Here is a 25,589-nt window from a genome sequence, read left to right on the forward strand (position 1 = left end):
GGTGTAGAAATTCTTACACCAGTATGGTATTGAATTTTTTTGACACCATTGGTGTTGATTATAAAGGTGTGTTGTCTCAGTGGTGTTATTTTTAACACCGGGCAGATTTAAGCATGCATTAATAATTACTGGGTGTTAAGTAACAAGGTGTAGTTTTATGCTCGGTGTTAAAAGTATCATCACGTGATTTCGTTTAAGGTGTACGCGCGCTTAATGATTACTTTACACGTGTTCACAGAAAAATAGATTTATCATGATTTGTTAAGCAAATTATGACAATGCACATCAATTTTGTGATTTGTACTCTCTTTTGGCAGTTATTGACCAATAGATTATTTGTCCGATCTTGTTACAATTACATTAACGTTTTAGCATATATATATATATATATATATATATATATATATATTGATTATATGATTACTAACCAAGACAGACCAACAACATGCATGTTTATTATATATTCGTGTACCAGCCTGTAACACTTAAATGTTAATCTTGAATTTATTTCAAATGATATGTTTGATGGAATTAATGCAATGGAGATTAGAATATACCTATTGGTGGACAGTTGCCAATATCGATTATGAATTATCAGTTTACCACTGGTTCTCCTACCCTGGTCGATAATGGTCGATAATAGGGAATATGGAATGTGGGAGCATTAAAAACCCATATAAAAATCTCTAATGGATCAACAAGAATATAAACGCCAAAAGTGGAATTGAATTTGTTATGTTTCCAGATATTGGTGTTAATCTACACCAGTAGGAGTTGTCAAATATTAACACCAAAAATGGAATTGAAATTAATAAATTCCAGAAAATGGTGTTAAGTAACACCAGAGGAGTTGTCCGATATAGATACCAAGAAAGTGTTAAATTGAACACCCTTGGTGTTAATTTTCACACTCTGGTTTTTGCAGTACACGTCATATTCACTCATCGTCTAGTTCGATCACTGGTTCTAAACAACAGAGACTGCACATGAGGTTCACTGCGAAATTATTCAATCAACTGGCTGGAGCAGGGCCCATTCAGTGTAAAGGGCGAGTGAGATCATGATACCATTGTTTAGCTCAAAATTGTTAGGAACGGGTAACCTTGGCAACTTAGCCAGTATGACGCCACACTTCGGTACCCTAGTATTAACTCAGAACTCTTGCATACAGAATCAAACAGCAGCCATGCATTGGCATCAGGCGCGTACGCAGGGGGGGGGGGGGGGGGGGAGGGGTTACCCCCCCCCCTTTTTTTGTGTGTATGTTTTATGTATGCTATTTTGGAACCCCCCCCCCCCCAATTTCCAGAGCCATATATATATATATACACAGAGTTTGTTTCTTTCAACCAGCGCAGCAAATCACTAGCCATCGATCGAAATGACCAAAGTGGTCCAATTAAGTATATGTTTCAAATGAGATTAATTGTTCTCACATCAGCACACATTTCTATACTGAATGTCGATGCCAAAACCCAACCATCATTTGATTCTGACAGAAAATTTCGCCTAATTTTTGGGGAAATTGCCATTTTTGGGTGATAAAAATGACCATTTTGTTGGTGATGGAAGTCAATTTGAGCACTTTTTCTAGCATCGGGGCACATTTTTACATATAGATAAGGCCCAATCATATCTCTTTTGCTGATAATAACGATTGGAAAAAATATCTCTGAAAGTGATTGCATATTATGTATGATCGAATATCTTTGGTGAATCCACTGTATAAGTACATGTAAATATTTATTCAAATATCACAACGGAGAACCGAAGTGCTGACGTCATATTCGCTGGTCGTCAATGTTACTGTTCCTAAATAACAGAGCTTATAAATGAAATTCAACGCGATATTTTTCAAGCAACTGGCACGAGGCGGTACATTCATTGTTTGCATGGGACTTGTATGATTTACCACAACATTTTTTAGCACGAAATTGTTTGGAACCAGCAATCTTGACAACTTGGCAAATATGACGTCACAATTCAATTCTTTATAGAAAACTTGTATAAACTATTTAATCAGCTACATGCCATTGGGGAGGGGGTTAGGTCAGCTTTTTGGGGTCACCCATACCACATTTTTTTTTTTTTTTTTTTTTTTTTTTTTTTTTTTTTGGGGGGGGGGGGTTCCTCCAAAACACACACATACAACAAGTTTAAGGGGGTTCAACCCCCCCCCCCCTTGCGTACGCGCCTGATTAGGCTGCATCAGTCATCTATGTAATCTCATATCTTTACAGCCCCACCCCCTTCTCTCTCTCTATCTCTCTATTTCAGTCTCTCTTTCTGTATCTCTGTCTATCTGTTTCTCTCTCTCTATCTCTGTCTCCCTTTGTCTTGGTTCTGTCTCTGGCCCTATACCTCTTTCCGTATATCTCTGCCTCGCTGGCTCTACCTCCGGTATTACGATTTTGTTTTTGTTTAAAAATTATAGGAAACAGTTATCATAGACCTATCTTTACCTTTGGTTTTCTCATTCTTCATTAAAATTAAAAAAGTGAGGAAAAAATACTGCTTTAAAAACTTTTTTTTTTTAACTTACCTCTGCCATTTTGTTTAAAAAAAGTCAATCTCTTCAGGTAGACAGAATAAAACAGTGCTGTGAAAGGAAGTCAAAATCGACGGAAACACTTGTAAACACTAGCGTGTAAATCCCGGGTGTAAATATACTGCGTATAAAGTAATCGCGATAAGTAGAACTAAACTGCGTACGTATATGCACTACAATTGTCGTATTTCTGGCAAAATATTGTTTAGATATTGCCTTATGTAGGATATTTTGGAAAGGTGTACAGTGAGTTTGCAATTTTATCGCTCTTTTGTCACTCACAACAATAGCAAATGACATTGTGCAACCCGAAAGCTATATAGCGGAATGTAATCTAATTATCCATTCATTCAGTGTGTTTCTCCTAACAACTGTGATGACGTCAACATGTATCAGCTCGTGGTATTCCCCATCTAGCATCGGAGAATTCCACATTTAGCATCGGGGAATTCCACATCTAGCATAGAGCTGCTCATATTCTGTTGCAAAATATACACATTATTCTCTATTCCTTTCTGTAAATATTAATGCTCAGAAGATTGCAAATATCAGATAACGATACATCTGCATTAAACAAATATATTATCTCAAGAAATTATGGCAAACAGTCAAGGGTGTCGATTTGTATCCGTGGTTGGTTGGGGGGGGGGGGGATGATAGGTGCCAAAATATTTTCGGCAATGGATCAAAGCAACCACGAGGTAGAAGCGTGTGGCAGGTTGCACGGCCCCTCCCCAAGGGCGTAGCCAGGATTTCATTTTAGGGGGGCTTTAGTGAGCACGCAAAGCTATAGGGGGTTGGGCGCAGGGAAGGGGGAGCTTTCCCACTCCCCCGCGAAACGCGGAAGCTTTGACATTTCATTAACTTATTAGAGAAAGAAGACGATTCGTTGGACCGTTCTCGACCCTTAATCCTTGTTTGAATCAAGTTCCCCTTCCTCCGCGCGTAGCGCGAAAGCTCTGACGGTTCATTAGATTATTAAAGAAAGAGCGCGATTCGATGTACCATTCTCGACTCTTAATCCTTAATGTTTGAACAAGTTCCCCTTCCTCCGCGCGTAGCGTGGAAGCTCTGAAGTTTCATTAGATTATTAAAGAAAGAAGACGATTCAATGTACCATTCTCGACTCTTAATCCTTGTCTGAATTCAGTTTCCCCCATCCCGCGCGAAACGCGGAAGCTTTAAATTAAATTATTAGAAAAAGAAGACGATTCGTTGTAACGTGTCCTTGTCTGAGTGCAATTCACCCCCGCCCTCCCATATACGTTTCAATAAATTATTACTCTTAATCCTTGTCTGTATTCATTTTCGCCCATCCAGCGCTAAGCGCGGAAGCTTTACCGTTTCATTAAATTATTAGAGACGGAAGACGATTCGTTGTACCGTGTCCTTGTCTGAGTGCGATTCGCCCCTGCCCTCTCGCGCGAAGCGCGGAAGCTTTGACGTTTCAATGAATTATTACTCTTAATCCTTGTCTGTATTTATTTTCGCCCATCCAGCGCTAAGCGCGGAAGCTTTACCGTTTCACTAAATTATTAGAGAAAGAAGACGATTCATTGTACTGTTCTCTATATAATTAATCCTTGTCTGAATTCAGTTTCCCCACATGATGTACGTATGGAACGTTCGTTTGCAAATCGTTGTATGCACAGCCCGAATGGTGGGTAGCATGTTATCTCCCGGCAGTGCTTGTCGCAATAGCTTCTGGAAAGGAATTGTATACTACTGTTAGTGTTAACGGCCACTAATTAGGCCCATTGGTGACTATACTGTACAAACTGTATGCTCTTCCTGGCTATTTGGGAATGTGTCAGTTTGCAACAGAAATGGAGAAACGCGAATTTTGTTGAAAATCATGTGATATCACGAACATTTATAAATCACATTTATCAAATACGGCCAGTTACATAGGCCTACATCAGCTTTTCAATAAACAAAAATAAGTTGTGACATGATATTCGTTCTCCAAAAACGAAAAAAAATTAGGAAATATCAGGAAATATAATGAGTAAGAAAAATAAAAATAAAGATACAATGACGTGAATTTTTAAAAGGGTGAACGGAAACAACGTAACAACTAGTGAACTTATCTTATAAGTCATACTAATGTCCGAAAATCTTTCTCCTTGTCTCCGATCTCATCACGAATTTGTCACAGAGTTCATCTATGTTTACATTATCCAGGATTGTCCGATGTTGCAGATTGCAACTTTTGCCCTTCGCGCTTAACATTTAGCTCGTTGCTTTTTAACGCTGTGTCTTTGCATTTGGCGCACTGCATTTCTATGATGCTGTTGATTGAAAAAATTGAATAAATTCATCAATTCCTGATGAAGCCGTATGAGCGAGAATAATTTTTTCTTGTCTCATATACGGTTGTCTCATTTACCTCGTATATATGTATGTATTATGAAAATGAGATAACAATATGTGTATATTGACGGTCATCTTGCGAGTAATAACCATTAACTACTCTCATCGGGCTCTCATCATTAATTTTCTCTTCATTTTTTTATTTTGTTCATGGTGAATTATTGGGGGGGGGGGGGTATGATTGTACAGGCCATCCCCCTCCCCACCTGAAATATTGGGGGGATATATCCCCCCACCCCCCCCCCCCCCACCCCCCGGGATCGACACCCATGCAAACAGTTATCATACTTTTGGTTTTGATGTGTTTTCTAATTTTTCTTTGAAACTATAATGGTGAAAAATACATTGCTTTAAAGCTTTTTTTTCAACTTACCTCTGCATTTTATTTATAGAAACAGTTATTTCGGCCCTTCTGGTAGACCGGAAAATATATTATTTTTTTTCAATGGATGATTTGAATATTGATTTGATGAATTCCTTTAATTGTACATCTGTTAATTAGTCTCTAGATATATTTACGATATATTAAATGTATCCAATAATTCACTCTCCCATATTTAAACAGAATAGAAGCTCTCCTTTAGACAACATTTTTTATGAATAAACTTAAATACATTCTATCAGGTGTTTTGGTTTCAGATATCAGTGACCATTTACCAATATTTAATATTTGTAGGAAATAAAGGAAGAGAAATCAATCATACTCTTATAAAAAAGAACGTGACCTTAGTGAAGCAAATGTAGTAAAATTCATTGATAAACTAAAGAAGATGACATAGGTTATAAATGAAGACTTCAATCATATTTATAGTTGGGTTGTTTTACATAAGTTCATGGAATGTTAAGATGATTGCTCTCCTATTAAAAGTATAAGGATTAAAAAGGGACTACAGAACAAACCATGTAAAATCATATAATGTGGGCAGCAACAGAAATTGAGCTGTATACAGAGTGTTTTTTTAGAATCGTACAGATTATCGACATGAAAAATTAATAAGGGTTAATAATGATTGAAAAAGAGTTAAGCATTTATTTTCAAAACAAAAATGTGATAACGCTATGGTTGAAATGAGAATCGAATATATTTCAAGAAATACGAAGTGCGAGAATAAAAAGAACATTATACTGAAATATCACTTGAAAATAAGTTGATTCAAAATAAAAGTACAACCTCAGAAATTGATTGATTATTTTGTAAACATCGATTATGATTCAACTAAAGGTGAAATATGCATGTGATGTAAGTTACAAGACATTTTAGAACAAAATGAGAGAAATCGTTTGCCAATTGAAAAATACTTCCCATAAAGTTCCGGTTTTTATAATGTACATATATCTGTTATAAAGCGGGTTATTCATAGTATATGGTTTCCACTTTGTTAAATGTTTAAAATGTCTGTAGAGAAAGGTTCATTTCCTGAGCCAACGAAAATACACTGTCGCTCGTAAAGGTGGAATATTTTAGTTTTATCCCAATTCATGGAATTATTTTAAAAATTATTCAAAAATAATAGATCTCGATATTAGTATACATTCTCAGATGTTATTGAATAGTAATTTTTCAATGTGTGTTTTGCCGGACTGCTAAGGCATGTGTATGCTACTATGCTTATTAATTAGGGGACCTACGCCCTCAAGTCATAAATGACAGTAATGAGGATCAATGCCCCACAAAAAAAAAAATCCTCTGGACGGCCATGCATTATGGCTCAAGCCATGGGCACACAAAAGATTTGTTTATGTTGGGAACCGGGGTAAAATGCAATAAATTATTGAAAATTTATTGCATTTTCTGTTTTTTTTTTATTTATGGAAACTGCCCCCTACCCTAGCCCCCGCTGCGTACAGTCATGGTTCAGTGACAAAGCAATGGCCTCGTTACTGTGAGGCCCCATGATCAAAACCGTGTCGATGTGCTATATAAGTGCCCTTTTGTGGGGCATTAATCCTCATTACTGTCATTTATGACTTAATGGCATAGGTCCCCTAGTTGATAAGCATAATAGCATACACATGTTCTAGCAGTCACGCAAAACACACATTGGCAAATTATTATTCAATAAAATCTGAGAATGTATACTATTATCTAGATCTATTATTTTTAAATAATTTTTAAAATAATTCCATAAATTGGGATAAAACAAAAATATTCCACCTTTGTGAGCGACAGTGTATCAAAAGCAATTCTTATGTTCAAATATGGAGCTGAAAACGATGTGAGTAACCATAGGCTCAAATCTGCTCTCCTTGTCTTTTGAAAGATACTTGAGAAATGTTTTTACCATAATTATGCTCTATGATATTTTTGGAAAATTTTAATATCATTTCTGAACATCTGTATGGGTTACAACCAGGGAACTCCACATATTCAGCCGTACTTGATTCCATTCTTAGGGGTAAGCAATTGTTTTGAACCAAATGAAATTGTGTTGGCTTAGTTTCTTGATTTATATCCAAAGTCTTTGATACTCTTGATCATTTTATTTTGTTAGATAAACTTAGTAATTAAGGTATTAGAGGTGTTTTTAACTGGGATTCTAAATTATTTACAAAAACAAATTGTTTACGATCAAATAAATAAAATAAGTCTGGTGTAAGAATTATTTATTTCATCGTAAACAATTTGTTTTTGTAAATAATTTAGAATCCCAGTTAAAAACTAGTAAATGAGGAGTGCCCCAAAGTTCTATTTTAGGTCGTCTTTTATTTCTAATCTATATGAACGATTTTTATAATATGGCTAATTATCTCAAATGCATTAAGATTGCAGACGACACCTGTATTTTCATGTCAGACAAAGACCCCAGGCAGGTACTCACTAAGTAATTTAGTTGTGAATTAAAGAGAGTAAATAACCTGTCATCTGACAATAAATTGGTATTACATATTGATTGAAAAATTACACGATTTTCATTACATTTCATAGGGGTGACACTAGGCAACAAGCTAGCATGGCATAAACACATTTGTGTTGTTTGCAACAGTTTTTTTCTAAAGATGTACGCATTCAAAAGTAGACTATGATTCTTGCCACAATTCATTTTGAAAAATATAATCAGTCAGTGCAATTTCACTCCAACCTCTAAATCATTGTAATATAGCCTGATACAATTCTGCTAATTTATTCATAAACAGATAGCATTTATTACAAAAAAATTGTTCGCATGATTTTAAGTTCCCTTAATTTGTCCATTCAAACCTACCCTTTTTCTCAATTACAGATCTTGACTATTTTATTTTTAAACCTTTACAATGTTGCGGTTTTATGTTTCTTGTACATGTATAATTTTATACACTTTTATTTCATGTTTTCCGGAAATAAATAATTCAAATTCAAATTCAAAATCAAATATGCTACGCCTGGTTAACGAAACACTGCACTTCCTGAAGGCCCTGCAAATATTATTACTCCAGCATTTGCCAGGAAACCATTTACACCTGGGTAGACAGTGACTACTGATGTTCAATTGATACCGAGTATGTTGTGAAGAAGTGATTCCTCAACAAAAGTGAAATCGTCTGTTCGTTTGCCCCGAGAGACGAAGCGACGGCTTGATAGACGTTGTTCCAACCCCCAACTTCCTTCAACTGGCTCGAGTACGAGATGATAGACGGTACTAAGGTTAGAGAAAGTTAATGGTGGTTGGATAGGTTATATATATACTGTTGTATCTGAAGATTCATAATTCCGAAGACGCGTGTTCCAAAGGTTCATTACTCCGAAGATTCATAATACCGAAGATGAAATACGGTACATAATTCCGGAGGTTAATTTTTTCCGAAAGCGACATAGGATCCCCGCATTGTTTTTGTTTTAAATTACGAACCTTCGGAGTAATGAACCCTATTTCATTTTTGGAACTATAAGCCTTCCGAATAGCGTAACAGATGTTCGGAATCTTAACCCCTATTTTATTTTCTTATTTATGAACCCACTGGTGTATGGAAATTTGTGTTTCAGAATTATAAACCTTCGGAAAACAGGTACCTGCCGGTTGGGAACTGAGGCCATGAGATGGAAGAGTGAGGGAATGTGGGGAAGAGACATTGAGAAACGAAAAGAAAGTAGATTTTAAACAGGGTGTAATGAGTAATACAGGTGAAAATTATAGGAAGACGCTGATACAGGCTGATACAAACACAATAATCGCCATAAATGATTTTCCGGCCTACCTATTCAACATTTAGGCTATCAAATATAATTTACACTATGGCAAGAATTATAGAAGACTATATTTGGTGGTATCAAGACAAAATAATTGCTGCTTTTATCATCGTTTTATCTTGATTGTTCCGATCAAGATCATATTGTTTCCTTGAGTTAAGTTAACCTTTGACCCTTAAGTGTAATTTTTCCAAAGGTCGTTGTAATCCTTACCTTGCATCGTCATCTTGCACCAGTTCTTTGATCTGAGAAAGGAGTGATTCCATTGTTTTGATGCAAGCCTTTGGTCGCCACTTGTTCTATGGTAGTGAACAAATCATATAGATTCATAATTATATTGATATATTGCTCACAGATATCGATATATATTATTTCATACTCCCCTCTCCCCACCCTTCTCTATCTCTCTTTCTCTTTAATATGATACAGGGCGGGGAGGAGGGGTCGTCGAAACAAATTTGTAGATCATTCAGCCGAACGTTATATCAAATCAACCCCCCCCCCCCTCCCAACCATAAAAACAGATCAAACATTTCTGAAATAGAGTTTTGCAGAAATTCTTGTTCAACTTGAAAAGACTCTAAATAATCTCACAAACTTAAAATTTGTCTAACCTTTGACTTATTAATCTCTGGCATTTTAAAAACTGCCATTTTTACCCCTGACACAATAAGTAACCTCTGGCAGTCTTCCCTCCAAAATGTTGACCTCTGACATTTATATATCTGTTTTTTTTTATCTGGCAGCTTAATAACGTTCCTGTTTATACTCACCTGAGCATATTCTGTCTGAAGTTTATTGGTTTCGATGTACTGAAATGTTTGGACGATTCTACGTTTATCATCTCGTATTCCACAGACTATCTCCGAAATGTCGGAAATGGTATTGGCGGCCCACCACCTTAAGGCCTTCATCCTGTCGAGTGAAAAGTAAATGGACTATTTGTATGTGTGCACCCTATAAGAGTATATAAAAGAAGGTGCGTGTAAGGCATGACACTACAGGATTGCATCCAACCCAGGCGGATAACTAATGCACTTACGGTATGTTAACGTACCCCTCCCATGCTGATAGACGTAAGCTAGGTTACAGTAGGAAAATACTAGGAATCTCTCAGATAAGGCGTAAAATGGAGTCCCCGTCTTGGAGAGTGAACCCATTGCAAATGACGAACTCGATGCGCTATTCGTTCAGGAGAAGGGGAAAACCTGGTTGACCACCTACACATCCCCAATCAGTTATACAAGGAGGGGGCACTTGAGGGTCACGGCGAATCGGTTCAATTGCCTCCTCCCGTGCACAGGTGACACCAAATACTGAACAATAATTATGATAATAATAACAAATTAACTGCACAAATATCTGAAATTAAAATCTAGATGCTTTTGAAGTAAAGGGATTCAGACCAAGATAATGTGAAAGGGAATGATAAGAATGGTGATGGAGGTGGTAGAATATATCATGGGATATCGGATATAATTTGTTAACGAATAACGGTCAAGATGGAGAAGGAAAATGATTGATTTTCACTGCTCTTATTAACATCTCACCCGCCAAACCAGTGGCAGATATGAAGAGTGTGGGGGCGAAAACGACATGTGCACCCGTTTGAGCCCCAACCATTGGCCTTTTTTTCGGGGGGGGGGGCTGGGTGGGGACCCTGGATCTGCCCAGCTTATAACGGCTATGTGAATTCACATTTATTACCTCAACGTTAGGAGAGGTTATACATTCGTTAGATTTAAAATTGGAGAGACAGAGACAGATACGGACAAAGAGAGAGGGGGAAAAATAATCTTACGGATTTATTTTTTTCTGGCGGTTCGGGATCGTGCGTATGTTGAGGTAGTTCCGTTGAGGGGGTGTGATCTCATCCATCCTTTCTGCTTGCACCTCAGAGCTAAAGAGCAGCCGATGTCTGCCGCAGTTGGCGCTCATCATTGCGTAAAAGGATGCATTGTCGTTCACGGGAGCAGGGGTATCCGGGGTGTAACCGTCCTCTGATTGAAGATGTTAACATTCATTTAAAAAAAACATTATTTCCCATGGATACTGATTATAAAAAAATCTTCGTAGGGCCATTTAGTTTTTCAAAACAGAACGAATTGTATGGACAAGATCACAACACGAAACCCCCGAGCATGGTTGTATGTCAGCTGCATATTTAGGCATTATATGGTCAAACATTTTTACGGTGTAAATATTTGTTATTCATCAAGTTATATGCTTGTTCACGTATACCATGACGTTGTCATCGTAAATTAAAACTTCTGATATCAATATATACATCGATATAGAGTAAAGTACCCGGTTTTCGGCCACTTAAGACAAAATCCTATTTATTGGACTCTTTACTTCCTATTTATTATCATTTCTTGTTCAAATCATGAAGCAAATATTATTATTATTTAAACAAAAAAAGAATCCCAAAAAAAAATCACGAATTGCCATGACAATATTCATTTCAATTTTCACTGTTTTGGAGCCGGTTATCGGCCGAGCGTTTCAGTTTACGGCCGCATGTACAAAGTCAATAGGAAGCGCTCGCGCGCGCCGTGCGTTTCTGCGCTGATGTATAGCACAAGCGGGCGGAGCAGGTATCCCACGCCGGAGCTCCCGGGTGCTCGCCTGGCCGAATACAGGCACAGCGGTGATCGGAAGTTGGAATCTGAATTAGACAGACATATCGTGTGTGCGTCGCGGTGTGCGGCTGAATTGATTTAATACATGCGATGAGATACTTTTGAGCTTGCGACCAGCACAAAATCGGGCTCTATATCTGAAAAATACTTGAAATAAAGCTCATTTTATGGTACCCATATATCTTACATACACGCGTAAGAAACTCGATTTTTCAGATTTGGGTAGCGGGACCGCCGATTACATCGCTAAAATGTGATATTTTAGGATATATTTTTCATTGCAAATGTGGTTCTTCAGTGACACTGGCATGGTATGGTATGTGTGGGATATGTGTTATGCTATTATGCGATGTATTTTAAAGTGATTTTACCATGTATCCAACCAATTGGCCGAAAACCGGAGCTGACCGATTACCGGGTACTTTACTCTAATCTTATCAGCATTTAAATACATGGGATATGGCAAAAATGTTATCGATTTTATTTACTAAGTCTTTTTTTTAAATGCCTATAATTGTTCCATCCTATATCATATTGTAACTTTAAAAGACCTATTGGTTTTGGGCAGTTCACAATTAAATTGTTTGTTGTTTGTATATATTTTATGATGACTTTTTTTTCCCCAAAAAAAGAAATAGTTTCATTTTTTGTTTGTACTTACTGCTGGTTATAAACTGACGAAACAGTTTTGCAGAAGCTGCTATCATCTGTTGATTCCTAGGTAGCTTTTCCTCGTTCTTCCAGATACCGGAGATGAAATAGGTTCCCCGGTAGAGGGTTACCAAAAGTTGGATGTCAAGGTCTTTGTCGCCTCCAGCTTCCAAGAGGTTCCTTAATAATCCACGACGCCCTACGAAATCCACGTTAAGCCTGGTCAAATAAATTGATAATAAGTAACTAGATCTAAATCAATAACAATTGATAAAATGAAATAACAAAAAACAAACAAGCAGATGGGAATAGAAAGTGCGCGAGAACGAAAGCAGAGAAATCATAGGAACATATTATAAGCGATAATTCAAATAATGAGAAAGCATCTAATATTTGTTATAAATGCTTAGATTAGTAATGATAAGCGAAGTCGATCTTTGGCACTGCGATCATCTTAATATGTGAAGACATGCATTGGACATGTTGATGAGCGCGTTTTGGCACATACCCATGCAGATGTGGCGAAAAAGAAAACGAACAAAAATATGAGGAAAACATGTCATCCACATAGAAAAGCCGGTAGACCCCTTCCCCGGCACCAGTACCCCCACCCCTCCACCCAATTTATTAGTTGGGTCCAACAGTATACACCAATGTACACATTCAAATGCTTTGAACCTTGTGTCTCACCTTGATGCCTTGGTATCCAAAATCCCACTCTCTGTCAACAAGCTCCGGTGATTACGCATCCAACACAAGACATTTGTCAACGAAGTGACGTTCGGATCATCCCCCATATCAACATATTCCTCGAAGCCTTTCGTGTAGTCAAAGTCCACTTCGTTATCGGGTTCGAGGAAGAAGCGTCGGTTTCGGTCATCGTCGCAGTATCCGCGATCTGCGTCCGTCGAAAAGGTACCCAACACTTTCTGACCATGTATGCGGACTTCTGCTGGCGGGTTAGACTGAAAATTAAAATTCATACTTTCAAGAGGTCTTAAAGGCATCGTTTAACAAAGAAGTATGGCCCTACGTGTGGCTGCCGCCGGGTTTAGTCATTTCAGTAAGTCGTTTTAGTCGTTAAAAGATTTGTATAATAAGTTAGTCATTTTAGTAAGTCGTTTTAGTAGTTAAAAGATTTGTATAATTTGTTGATAGAGAAGCTTTGTATTATTATTATTGTTATTGACAATAATTATTTTGATAAACCTGTACGCGTGCCCTTAATTAGGATGCGCGTGTGTGATATACGCTATGCTTTAATTGCTGCCTATTCATGCGCGCAACCATAGCAACGCGATGTTCTAATTCATTTGGCTTTTGATTTGTGGTTCGATGAGATGTACTTCTACTTCTACTTCTACGACGATACTCAGCAGGATCCATAAGTCAGGATGTAGTGCTGAGGAATAAATTTTCTAGTTCTTGGTCTAGATGCTGGGTGGAAGCGCTCCCTTGAAGCCCTCCAGTGAAATAGCGTCAAGGTTGATCTTCGAAAGTGCATTCCACGCAGTTACTGTCCGAGGGAAAAATGAGTTCTGGTAGAGTTGGGTGCGAGATGGGATAGCCAGCAACTTCTTTGAGTGATACTGTCGTGTGTTGCTGGTAATCATGGGTGCTGTGTAATGGTGTGCATTGATGGCTACTGTGTTGTTTTAGATCTTGTACATGAGGTGGAGGCTTGCAGCATTTCTTCTCCTCTCCAGGCTCTCCCATTTCAGATGTTGAATCATGGCCGAGACACTGGCAATACGACGATATCTCTGGAGGATGAATCTTGCTGCTCGCCTTTGTACTGCCTCGATTTGGGATATATGCTTGTTTGTGTGAAAAGCAAAACAAAGACAAAATCTTCAATCGGGTCACTGGAGAAACCTGACGGCGGCTATGCAGAGACAGACACTGAAAAAGCTAATACCTTGAACAATTTTTTTGTCTCTGTATTTACGAGAGAAGATTTAGCCAATATTCCTAGCTGTGATCCAAGAAGAAATGTTACACCCCTGGACAACGTTGAATTTACAGAATCTGCTGTCAGAGAAGCAATCAAGAAGCTCAATCAGACCAAATCCCCTGGACCTGACAATGTACATAACCGTATTCTGAAGGAACTTGGGGATTATATTGCTAAACCTCTCACCGAATTGTTCAATTTGTCGATGTCAAAAGGTAAAGTCCCAGCATGTTGGAAGGAAGCCTATGTTACACCTATATACAAAAAGGGTGATAAGAGGAAACCAAGTAATTACCGTCCTGTGAGCTTAACCAGTACCTTGTGCAAGATGATGGAATCTTTCATCAGAGATGAGATAGTTGACCATATGGATAGGCATGAACAGTGTTCACAGATAATCAATATGGTTTTAGGAAAGGCAGATCTTGCGTCACACAACTACTCGATGTATCTGAAGCTTGGTACAAGGAGCTTGATAGTGGAAGAAATGTTGATTGTATGAAGAGGTGACCAAAGTTCGCGGATATTTTTCTTTTCTTGCATATTTCAAAAAATCCAGGGCCCCGTCTTACAAAGAGTTGATATCAATCGTAACTTATTTGCGATTGATATCAATCGTAACTATGTACATAAGAGATAGGAGACTGCAAACTTACGATTGATTGGAGGACTTACGATTGATTTGGATCAATCGTAACTCTTTGTAAGACGGGGCCCTGATCAACATATATCATGTTCCATACGTCATAAGATTTGTAATTTATCATATATCAGATTATATAACATTTCAAGGCTTTATTTACTTCAAATCAATGATAAGACGAGAATATCGGAAGCCTTACCACTACCGACGTCCGTCAAAAAGTGTGACCTAAGTTCGCGCATGATATTTACTGCCCTCTTGTGATGGGCTTTATATATGTAAACATTCCAAAAAGTTACGTAGTTTCAATCAGAAGCCGAACTTTATATTGAAACTTTAAAAAATATAATAATTTCTCTCTATCATTGAAATATTGCCCGATAAAAATACCCTTATTAAATTTTGCAAATAAAAGACAATATTTTTCAATGTTTATGTGTTAATGTCAATGTAGTCCCTATCTGCATGTCATTTGTTTGTTTAAAAAAATTATCATGTGGTTCCATTTTATATGTCAGCCATACACGAGTTCTCGCTCTTTTCTCTCTTTGTCTCTCCTCTTTCCCCTTTTAAATTTGTATTCTTACGAAACCCATAGATTCATTGAAATTCACAAACACAGATACGGTGGAAGCAGGCGCGCAGGTTCCGTTTTTCGCGTAAGAAATTGGAATTTTATCATTATTTTTCGGAGTCGATCCCTATAATAAACTGATTTTCATGTAAAAAAAACACAATTTGTTATGATAAAAAGCGTGGAAAAGCTAGCTTATTCACATTTTTATGTCGCATTTTGACCTTTGGAGTTGTCGACGGTGCTCAAAGATTTCGTTGTCTCAGTCCCACACAGGCATCGCGTATCGTTCTCCTGTTATAAGCGCTTTTAGTGTTAGTACGCGAACTTTGGTCACGCGCGAACTTTGGTCACACCACCATATATATCTCGACTACAGTAAAGCATTTGACACTGGCCCACATCAAAGGTTGCTACAGAAAATTGAGTCGTACGGTATCTCAGGTAATCTGTTGAACTGGATCCAGTCCTTTTTAATTGGAAGATCTCAACAAGTGATGGTTAACAGAATTACATCCACTGAATCTAACGTTATGAGTGGCGTACCGCAGGGGAGTATGTTAGGGCCCACCCTTTTCCTAATCTACGTGAATGACCTGCCAGACGTTATTCAGTCTAATGAATGTAAAGTTAAGCTCTTTGCAGATGATACCAAGCTGTACTCTTCAATAGCTAACATCGACGACGGAAAGACTCTTCAATCGGAACTAAACAACCTTCTTGTATGGTCTAGAACATGGCAACTCCCTTTCAACATTGAGAAATGCAAAGTCATCCACTATGGAAGAAGTAATCCCTTGTGTGACTACACAATGAATGATGTTAACAAGCCAATACCTGCAGTTCATCATGAAAAGGATCTGGGAGTAATATTCGATGATAAAATGTCCTTTTCTAATCACATTGACACTGCTTGCAATGCTGCAAACCGGAAACTGGGTATCATCAAGCGTACTTTTCTAACTATGGACAACAAGGGACTCACACAGTTATATAAGTCAATTGTGAGACCAGCACTAGAATACTGCTCTCCCGTGTGGCACCCTTATAAGAAGAAACATATTCTCAAAATGGAAAAAGTTCAACGCCGTGCAACTAAACTCCTTCAACCTCTCAGAAGTCTTCAGTACAAGTTAAGGCTGGAGCAACTAAAATTGCCTTCATTATCATACAGACGTCGTAGAAGTGACATGCTACAGGTCTATAAGATAATGCATGAAATCGACGACCTCCAGTCAACTAATTTCTTTCATCGTACCACTGTCACAGTAACAAGAGGTCACCAGTTTAAACTACAAAAGAAACATGTAAAATCTAAATTGAGGCAGAGCTCTTTTTCACAGAGAGTAGTAAATGAATGGAATGGTCTCCCATCATTATGTAGCAGAAAGTCCATCACTCAATTCTTTCAAATCAAATCTTGACAAGTACTGGGGTGGTATTCTGAATATTGTTGTAAGTTTTGTGTTATCTTTTGTTGTATCTTCCAGAGATAACACAGCGCTAATATTGTTGTAAGTTGGTATTCTGAAGATTGTTTTATCCCTGTGTTATCTCTTGAAGGACCGCCTCTATCTTATCTTTGACCATTGATGACACGCCCATTTTTATGCACCCTACCAATCAAAATCTATTTTATATAAGCATGATAAGGAGATCAACCAATAGGAATACTTTATGCCATATCTGATAATGCGCCTAGCGCATACTAATCTTGGGCGTAATTAGTTATTTGAGCACTTATTACGCGCGTCATCATTATGCGCTGTTGAATGTGGATCATGAAGACAAATCACGCTTTCACTATATTGGTTAAGATGAGAGCATTAAAATAGTCCTATCCTAGCATGTAATATCTTAGAAAGTTCTCATCTGTGATGTTTCCGGTCAACACACAATCTTCTTCTAACTCGTCTATTGGCACGAAGTTGGTTCTGGGCAAAAAATATTGCCGCCATTATATCACCACGAAAGATACAACAACCCCCTACCTGTTGTAAATATTGTTGTAAATACCATGCAAGATAAGATAAGATAAAAGATACAACAACTTTCAGAATACCAATTATCTCGACATATTATCTCCCGTGCGCATATGCAAATGAGAATTAAATGCCACTTTATTAATAATACGCACAATTACAAGCGCACCAAAGTATGAGCGCAGGCGCGGCCAATAAGATGAGAGAAAAGATACAACAAAAGATAACACAAAAGTTACAACAATGTTCAGAATACCAACTTTATCTTATCTTCAAAGATACAACAATATTAGAGATAACACAGGGTTCAGAATACCGCCCCGGGTCACTGAAGAAGGACAAGTTTAATCCTGATGAACTATTCAACTGTCCATGTTCATCCGTAACTGCACAACGCCAAATTCAAGAGTAACCCACTAGCAGACACCGAGGGGCAAATAAGTTTTGTATAACTTTATGCCTACTTCCAAGGTATGATTTGGGATATAATTATGCTTGTTTGTGTGAGGGTTCCAGACCGAGCAACAGTATTCCAGATGAGGTCTAACAAGAGAGAAGTAGGCTTGTTGGCGGGTCTTTTGTGAGGTTTTGCGGAGATTTCTGCTGACTAGTCCCAGCATCCGATTGGCTCGGGATGTGATATTGTTCATGTGGCCTTGGTCAGTCCTAGATACCGGAGATCTGTTACCAACGCAAGAGGAGTGTCTCCTAGCGTGTATGTCGTGGTGATGGCTTTCCGACGTAGGGAGAATGTGATGTGGTAGCATTTCTCGGTGTTGAATTTTATCTGCCATGTGTTAGCCCATGAACGCAGCCTGTTGAGATCTTCTTGTAGGGCTTGGCTGTCAGTGACATCAGTGATCGGACGGTATAGAAGACAATCATCAGCAAAGAGTCGGATTTTGGAAGAGATCCCATCTACCCTGTCATTGATGAAGGATATAAACAGAAGTGGGCCGAGAACTGTGCCCTGCGGTACCCCAGAGGTGACTGGAACCCATTCAGATGACCCTCCATCTACAACATAAGTTGTAACATTTCAGTTAGGAACACCCTGATCCATCTGATAAGGTTGTCATGGATCCCATAGTGATGGAGCTTATTGAGGAGGCGGTTATGGGGTACACGTTCAAAGGCTTTGGAGAAGTCTAATGCAACTGCATCAACTTGCTCTTTCTGGTCTAGAGAGTGTGCAACATCTTGAGATGTAATGATCAGCTGGGTCTCACATGAATGGCCAGGACGAAAGCCATGCTGAATATCATTGAGAATATTATTTTCGTCATAGTGATCCATGATATTGCTGAAAATGACATGTTCGAGCAGTTTACTGCAGATGGACGTGATTGATACGGGGAGGTAGTTGGAGGCCTTGCTCCTGTCTCCTTTCTTGAAGATTGGTGAGATGTGTGCAAGACGCCAGTCAGATGGTACTGTTCCTGTATTGTTGAAAGATAAAGGTCAGGATCGGTGCAATGTCTTCAGCAAAGAACTTCAAGATCCTTCCTGGTATGCCATCTGGTCCTGTGGCTTTGCTAAAATTTATAGCTTTCAGTAGCGTGACAATGCCTTCCACAGAGATTTCAATGCGATCCATTGAAGGAAACACGGGTTGTCTAAGATCTGGAATGTTCGGGTTATCCTCCAGTATGAAAACTGATTGGAATTGGTCGTTCAGTGCAGTTGCTTTCCCTTTACTGCCTGATACAAGCGTTTCACCACACTTGAGGGATCCAACTCCAGATGACTCTTGCTTTCTGGATTTGATGAACTTCCAGAATGCTTTGTTGTTTTTGTCATCAGGAGAGAACATCTTGTTTTGATCCAGTAGTTATGACGAAGTTGAGATCTTAATTCTTTCTGATAATTCTTGTACTTAATGGAGCTCTCACACTCTGCCGTGTAGGCCTACCGTCCACCTGCCGGGCTATTAAAAAAACAACAGAGTCCAGAACGTTGGGTTTTGAGCGAACTTGTCCCCGGCCGCAAAAAAAAAAATCATAAAATTAATCTTTTCACCGTTTCGTTGCCATCTTCTGACCGTTCTCACCGGGCGCATACCGGGTGTTGAACGTGCTTCTACCGTCTTCACCGCCCAGATTGACTTTTGTTGAAAATTTTGGCCGTTTCCATACCGGGCCCATACCGGGTCTCGAACGTGTGCACCGGGTTTGTAGCAGCCACCTACCAATCACTTAGCGTCCCCTCACCGCTCGGAGCGTCCTGTGAGCGAGTCCCCGGACTGCTGACGTCATGACACGACTGCCATATAAATACCCCGATTTGAACGGCAACGGTCAGTCCGCTCTCCATTTTTCATCACCGTTCTGTAACGGGTTATGAGCGTGTTGTGAACGTGTTCATACAGTGTGACCGTTTTCATAACGTATTCATACCATCCTCATACCGTTCAACACCGTCCTCTTGCCGCTTACTTGCGGCCGGTGCCAGCCGGCCAAAGTTTTGAACATGCCCAAAACTTTCGCCGGGTCCCACTGGGTGTAAATAAGCGCCAACGCCCTATTAACGTGTTGCCCGCTTTGATAACGAACCACCGTGTGCCCTCGCCATTCTCCACCGTCCGCAGACATTTTCGCGCACGGTGGCACACGGTAGGCCTACACGGCAGAGTGTGAGAGTCACTTAAGCCAATCATCTGGTGTTTTTGAAGCTTTAGCTTTATTGTACAGTCTTTGCTTTTTCTGACTCCTCTCTTTATGGTGTTTGTGATCCAGGGACTGGTTCTTTTCTTTCCAGACACCTTTTTTTGGAATGTAACTCTCCATGAGGTCTCCAATCTCTGTTTTGAAGTCATCCCAGTTCTAGCTGCTGTACTGTTCTAGGTTCTGGGCTGCTACGTAGGAAAGAAGATTAAAACTTGAGGAGATCTGCACGCATGCCGGTTGTATCAGCTTTATTATACATGAATACTTTCCGAGCTTTCTTCCTCGAGATTGATGGAGTTTGGTTAACTCTAAAGCTCACGATGTCGTGGTCACTGATACCTGCTGTGACTTTGTACTCATCAATGAAGGCTGGATGGGTAGTGAGAACAAGATCAAGGATGTTCTCTGTAGCGCCTGCTGTTCTGGTAGGCTCTTTGACCATCTGCTCCGAGTAAAAGTGGTTGCATATGTCAAGAAGGCAAGAGCATTTTCTTCCTTCGTTAGCATAGGGCTTAACTGTGCGGTTGGACCAATCGATGTGAGGTAAGTTGAAGTCACCTGCAACAAGTATGGTCGAGTTTCTCATGCTCCTGGAGATGTACTGCAGGGATTCAGAGAGTTGTTGGAGGTTTTCTCTGTCCGAGTTGGGAGGCCTATAGAATACTCCTATGAGTAATGGCTTAAAACCTTGAATTTGTAGAGATTCACATCAACTCAGTCTGCGATGTGCAGATGCTGCATTCAGTAGCTATGAAAGTATCCCTTATCATAATGAAGACTGCTCCTTTTCTAGCACATGTCCTATCCTTTCTGCCTATTGGAGTGACCTCAGAATTAAGGATGTCTGGTTTTAAATGCGACTCCGTTCCAATGATAACGTCAGGTTTGTGATCGTCTATCATTGCTTCCAAGTGAGGAATTTTGTTGTAAAGTCCATCACAATTTACAAGGATACATTTAATACTTTTGCGGGGACGCATGTTCCTGTCCCTAATTGTAGGTTGTTTAGTATTCGGTGGAGGGCGAGGTTGCAGTACCTTGTTGATAAAACTACCGGTGGTAGGGTTGGAGGTACTATCTGCGCTAGATTTACCATACTTGCCTACAACTGTCCACTCGTTACCTGTTCTCTTGAACGTAATCGGGGCTGTAGCTTTGTTTGCAGTTCGATTCACACACTTCCATGTATCGCCACGTCTAGAAAGTTTCATGGGAGGAACCGGCTCATTTTTAATTATTTCTCCGGTTTTACTTTCCGTGGACTTGCTACATCTCGAAATCTTGTTTACTCTGTACCGAGGCCGAGGGGGCTCAACAGGATCATTTCCACTCTCATCGGATGAGGAAAGGCTTTCAACGGGATTGCTCAAGTCGAGGCTAGAGGCAAAGTCACTGGCAGGGTCAAAAAATGAGCTTGCAAGGTTTGTTATGTCGCAGGCGGGGCACAACCATATTGCATCTGGGTGTACATTAGGAAATTTCTCTTCTACATTTGAGGTGTCACTGCAATTTAAGTGAAACCACGCCGTACAGTTTGTACACTGTATACCAGTTGATTTAACAGCATATTCACACAGGCCGCAAGGATATTTTGGCTTACGGCCTCTTCTACCTGTACTTCGTTCGGTTTGCCCTCTCCATTGATAATTTAGCTGCCTAAAAGTGATAATGTCCAGCCAACGAGGTGAGTCAGGACAGAGAGAGTTTCGAAGAATTATTTGTTCATAAAGTTAATGTTTAGTTTTAAGAGTCAAGAGATATTATTGTTAGATTGTATCCAGAGATATCGTCGTATGGCCAGTGTCTCGGCCATGATTCAACATCTGAAATGGGAGAGCCTGGAGAGGAGAAGAAATGCTGCAAGCCTCCACCTCATGTACAAGATCCAAAACAACACAGTAGCCATCAATGCACACCATTACACAGCACCCATGATTACCAGCAACACACGACAGTATCACTCAAAGAAGTTGCTGGCTATCCCATCTCGCACCCAACTCTACCAGAACTCATTTTTCCCTCGGACAGTAACTGCGTGGAATGCACTTTCGAAGATCAACCTTGACGCTATTTCACTGGAGGGCTTCAAGGGAGCGCTTCCACCCAGCATCTAGACCAAGAACTAGAAAATTTATTCCTCAGCACTACATCCTGACTTATGGATCCTGCTGAGTATCGTCGTAGAAGTAGAAGTAACTACTCGGTAAAGTCAATGTCAGGAAGTTGAGATGTAGAATTTACGGTGCCAGGTACAAATGTCAGAGGTAAAAATGTCAGAGGTAAAAATGTCAAAGGTCAAAATGTCAGAGGAAAAAATGTAAGAGGAAAAAATGTCAGAGGTAAAAATGTCGGAGGTAAAAATGTAAGAGGAAAAAATGTAAGAGGAAAAAATGTAAGAGGAAAAAATGTAAGAGGAAAAAATGTAAGAGGAAAAAATGTAAGAGGAAAAAATGTCAAAGGTAAAAATGTCGGAGGTAAAAATGTCAGAGATACAAAAAAAATGTCAGGTACACTGTACAAAAAAAATGTAGGGGTAAAAATTGATGCTGTCAAAATATCTCATCACTTTATGACACAAAATGTCGAGGCGTATCTATTGGGCTAGTCTATTATATGACTGTGTATTGTACTTCGTACATGTTCTAAGGATAATACAATGTAGAAAATGAATTTGAAACTTATATTTTGTGACCTGATCATATATTAATTTCTATAATTTTTTCGATATTTTAAATTGTTTGATGTTTTAATGTTTATTTGGTGTTGAGGAGGTAGACCTAAGTACATAGAATATTAAGATTGAATGAGATAAAAAAAGGGAATCAGTTATAAAGATCGCACAGAAATTCCACAAATTCAGTAATTAGACCCATCTTCCTGTCAATCCCAGCAAAGACTGTTATGATAAGAAAACATTTATAAAATGACACGGACGCTTTGTCCCCGTCACCAATACTTTATTACAAAGGTTTAACAAACGATATCAAAGCTTCGCTTGAAGAATGTCAGATAGTAGGCCTATAAGTGGTAAACGTTGAGACATATCTACCCAGGTATTTTTTCATGTGCTTTCGACCATAACACTATGTAACTTTATATTTTAAAAAAAAATCATGTTTGTGATTAAGAAACGTAGGAGAAATACAGTTTAAGTCCCTCAATTTCAACTGTTTTTTATTTTTGCCAAATTTTTTTTCTGCCAAATCTGCCAGCACACCTTTTATAAATCCTGCACCAAATATCCTTCAAAGAATATTATCATGTATACAAGCAGTATCATGATGTACAGTAAAACTAATATATTACTCATGAATAAATATTTGTCAATTTCAGAGTTTGATCTCTCACAGCAAATAATTATAGAACGATGTAGCTTACAGAACCTCTGCAAAGCGCGCGCTTATCTGTAATGTAATGGTGCGGTAAGCATTATATGTAACATGGGCGGCTTTGTGCTTTGAATTGTATCAAAGTATCAAAGTACATGTATCAAGATCATAATAAAATGAATTTGTTGGAAATATGCATGTTTAGGAAATAACATTTTATAGTAGTCATTGCCACGCTGTTAAAAATGTCCATCAATCTTCAGAAGGGACGGTGAAGTGGGGGGGGGGGGGGGGCGGAGGACTCACAGCGTGATATCTTATCCTCTTTTTTTGGGGGGGGGCTGTGATGAATTTCTTTTTAGTCATGATTACACCATCTAGCCACAACTCGGCCTATAATAATGGCCAAACTACTCGATTTTTTCCAGAAGTTTGCTCAGTGCTGAGTATCACTCGCTTAGACAAGGCATGTGAGGGGGAGGCAGCCGGGTCACTATGCCCCCAAAAGAAGGATACACCCCCCCCCCCCCCCGTCTCCCCTCGGCAATAATCAGGCAAAAAATCACAATATCGGGCAGAAAGGTAAACAAAGTTAAAGAGAGAAGAAAATAAAGCAGCGCTGAAATTAATGACTACAGATAATCCTTTGTTATATCTTTTTAATATACAACAATTACCAATATTCAACCTGTAACATGCCTTTTTATCCCCTCGCCGACGAAGTCGAAGGGGATATAGAAACGCTGCCGTCCGTCCTTCCTTCCTTCTTTCCGTCCTTCCGTGCGTCAGTAACAAATTTGGTTTCAAAACGATAACTTCAGTAATGATTGACGGATTTTAATGAAATTTGATATGAAGGTACATAATATCAAAACACAGCCTAAGTTCGATCGTGGATTACGTAGGTCAAAGATGAAAGGTCATAGCTCATTAAATATGCAAAATAACCTAATTACATATGTGAAAATGAGGTTAGCTTCCTTGCCTAGTAATATGATAGTATAGTCCAATGGAGGTAACTTGTTCTGATGTATATAGGCCATTTGTACCCTGCGAGGGGATGCTACGCTTTGCGTTGACTTGTTATATATTTTACCTCTAACATTTTTACCTCTGACATTTTTCCTCTGACATTTTTACACCGAGCCGTCTCCCTCTGTCTTGGCTCTGTCTCTGCCTCGCTGGCTCTACCTCCGGTATTAAAATTTTGTTTTTGTTAAAATATTCTCTTTAAAAATCATAAGAAACAGTTATCATAGACCTATCTTTACTTTTGGTTTTCTCATTCTTCTTTAAAATTAAAAAAGTGAGGAAAACAAATATTGCTTTAAAAACTTCTTTTTTTGGTTTACTTACCTCTGCCATTTTGTTTAAAAAGTCAATCTCTTCAGGTAGACAGAATAAAAACAGTGCCGTGAAAGTAAGTCAAAATCGACGGTAACAATTAGAAGTTTAGCTTGTAAATCCCAGATGTAAATATACTGGATATAGAGTAATCGCGATAAGTAGAACTAAACTGCGTACGTGTATGCACTACAATTGTCGTATGTCTGGCAAAATATTGTTTAGATAATGCCTTATCTAGGATATTTTGGAAAGGTGTACAGCGAGTTTGCAATGTATCGCTCTTGTGTCACAACAATTACGTAGAAACAGTAGCGTACGCAGGATTTGTTCAATGGGGGGGGGGGGGGGGGGGGGTGTTTCATTGTGTTTCTCCTAACAACTGTGACGACGTCAACATGTATCAGCTCGTGGTATTCCCCCATCTAGTATCGGAGAATTCCACATTTAGCATCGGGGAATTCCACATCTAGCATAGAGCTGCTCATATTCTGTTGCAAAATATACACATTTAAATACCTCTATTCGTTTCTGTAATATTAATGCTCAGAGGAATGCAAATATCAGATAACGATAGATCTGCATTAAACAAATATGTTATCTCAAGAAATTATGGCAAACAGTTATCATATTCCTATTTATATTTTTGGTTTTGATAATGTGTTTTCTCATTCTTCTTTGGAACTATAATGGTGAAAAATACATTTCTTTCAAAGAT

General features: G+C 38.9%; 1 protein-coding gene across 2 annotated transcripts; it reads right to left on the reverse strand.

The window, feature by feature from the left end:
* Positions 1-7,557: 7,557 nt before the first annotated feature.
* On the reverse strand, positions 7,558-25,122 carry LOC105447515 (decapping and exoribonuclease protein-like). 2 transcript variants are annotated; one of them, XM_030995261.1, is made up of 7 exons: positions 24,884-25,122; positions 13,070-13,344; positions 12,390-12,598; positions 10,888-11,086; positions 9,860-10,001; positions 9,300-9,385; positions 7,558-8,538 (listed from the first exon to the last, which is right to left on the reverse strand). In XM_030995261.1, the coding sequence occupies exons 1-7, from the start codon at positions 24,890-24,892 to the stop codon at positions 8,385-8,387; spliced, it is 1,074 nt and encodes a 357-aa protein (XP_030851121.1). In that variant the 5' UTR covers positions 24,893-25,122; the 3' UTR covers positions 7,558-8,384. The 2 variants fall into 2 exon arrangements, with proteins under 2 accessions (XP_030851121.1, XP_030851120.1); XM_030995260.1 differs by lacking the exon at positions 24,884-25,122 and having other exon boundaries at positions 13,070-13,620.
* Between the last annotated feature and the right edge of the window lie 467 nt (positions 25,123-25,589).

The sequence above is a fragment of the Strongylocentrotus purpuratus genome, unplaced genomic scaffold, assembly GCF_000002235.5.
Source record: "Strongylocentrotus purpuratus isolate Spur 01 unplaced genomic scaffold, Spur_5.0 spur5_scaffold_21, whole genome shotgun sequence".
Classification (NCBI taxonomy): domain Eukaryota; kingdom Metazoa; phylum Echinodermata; class Echinoidea; order Camarodonta; family Strongylocentrotidae; genus Strongylocentrotus; species Strongylocentrotus purpuratus.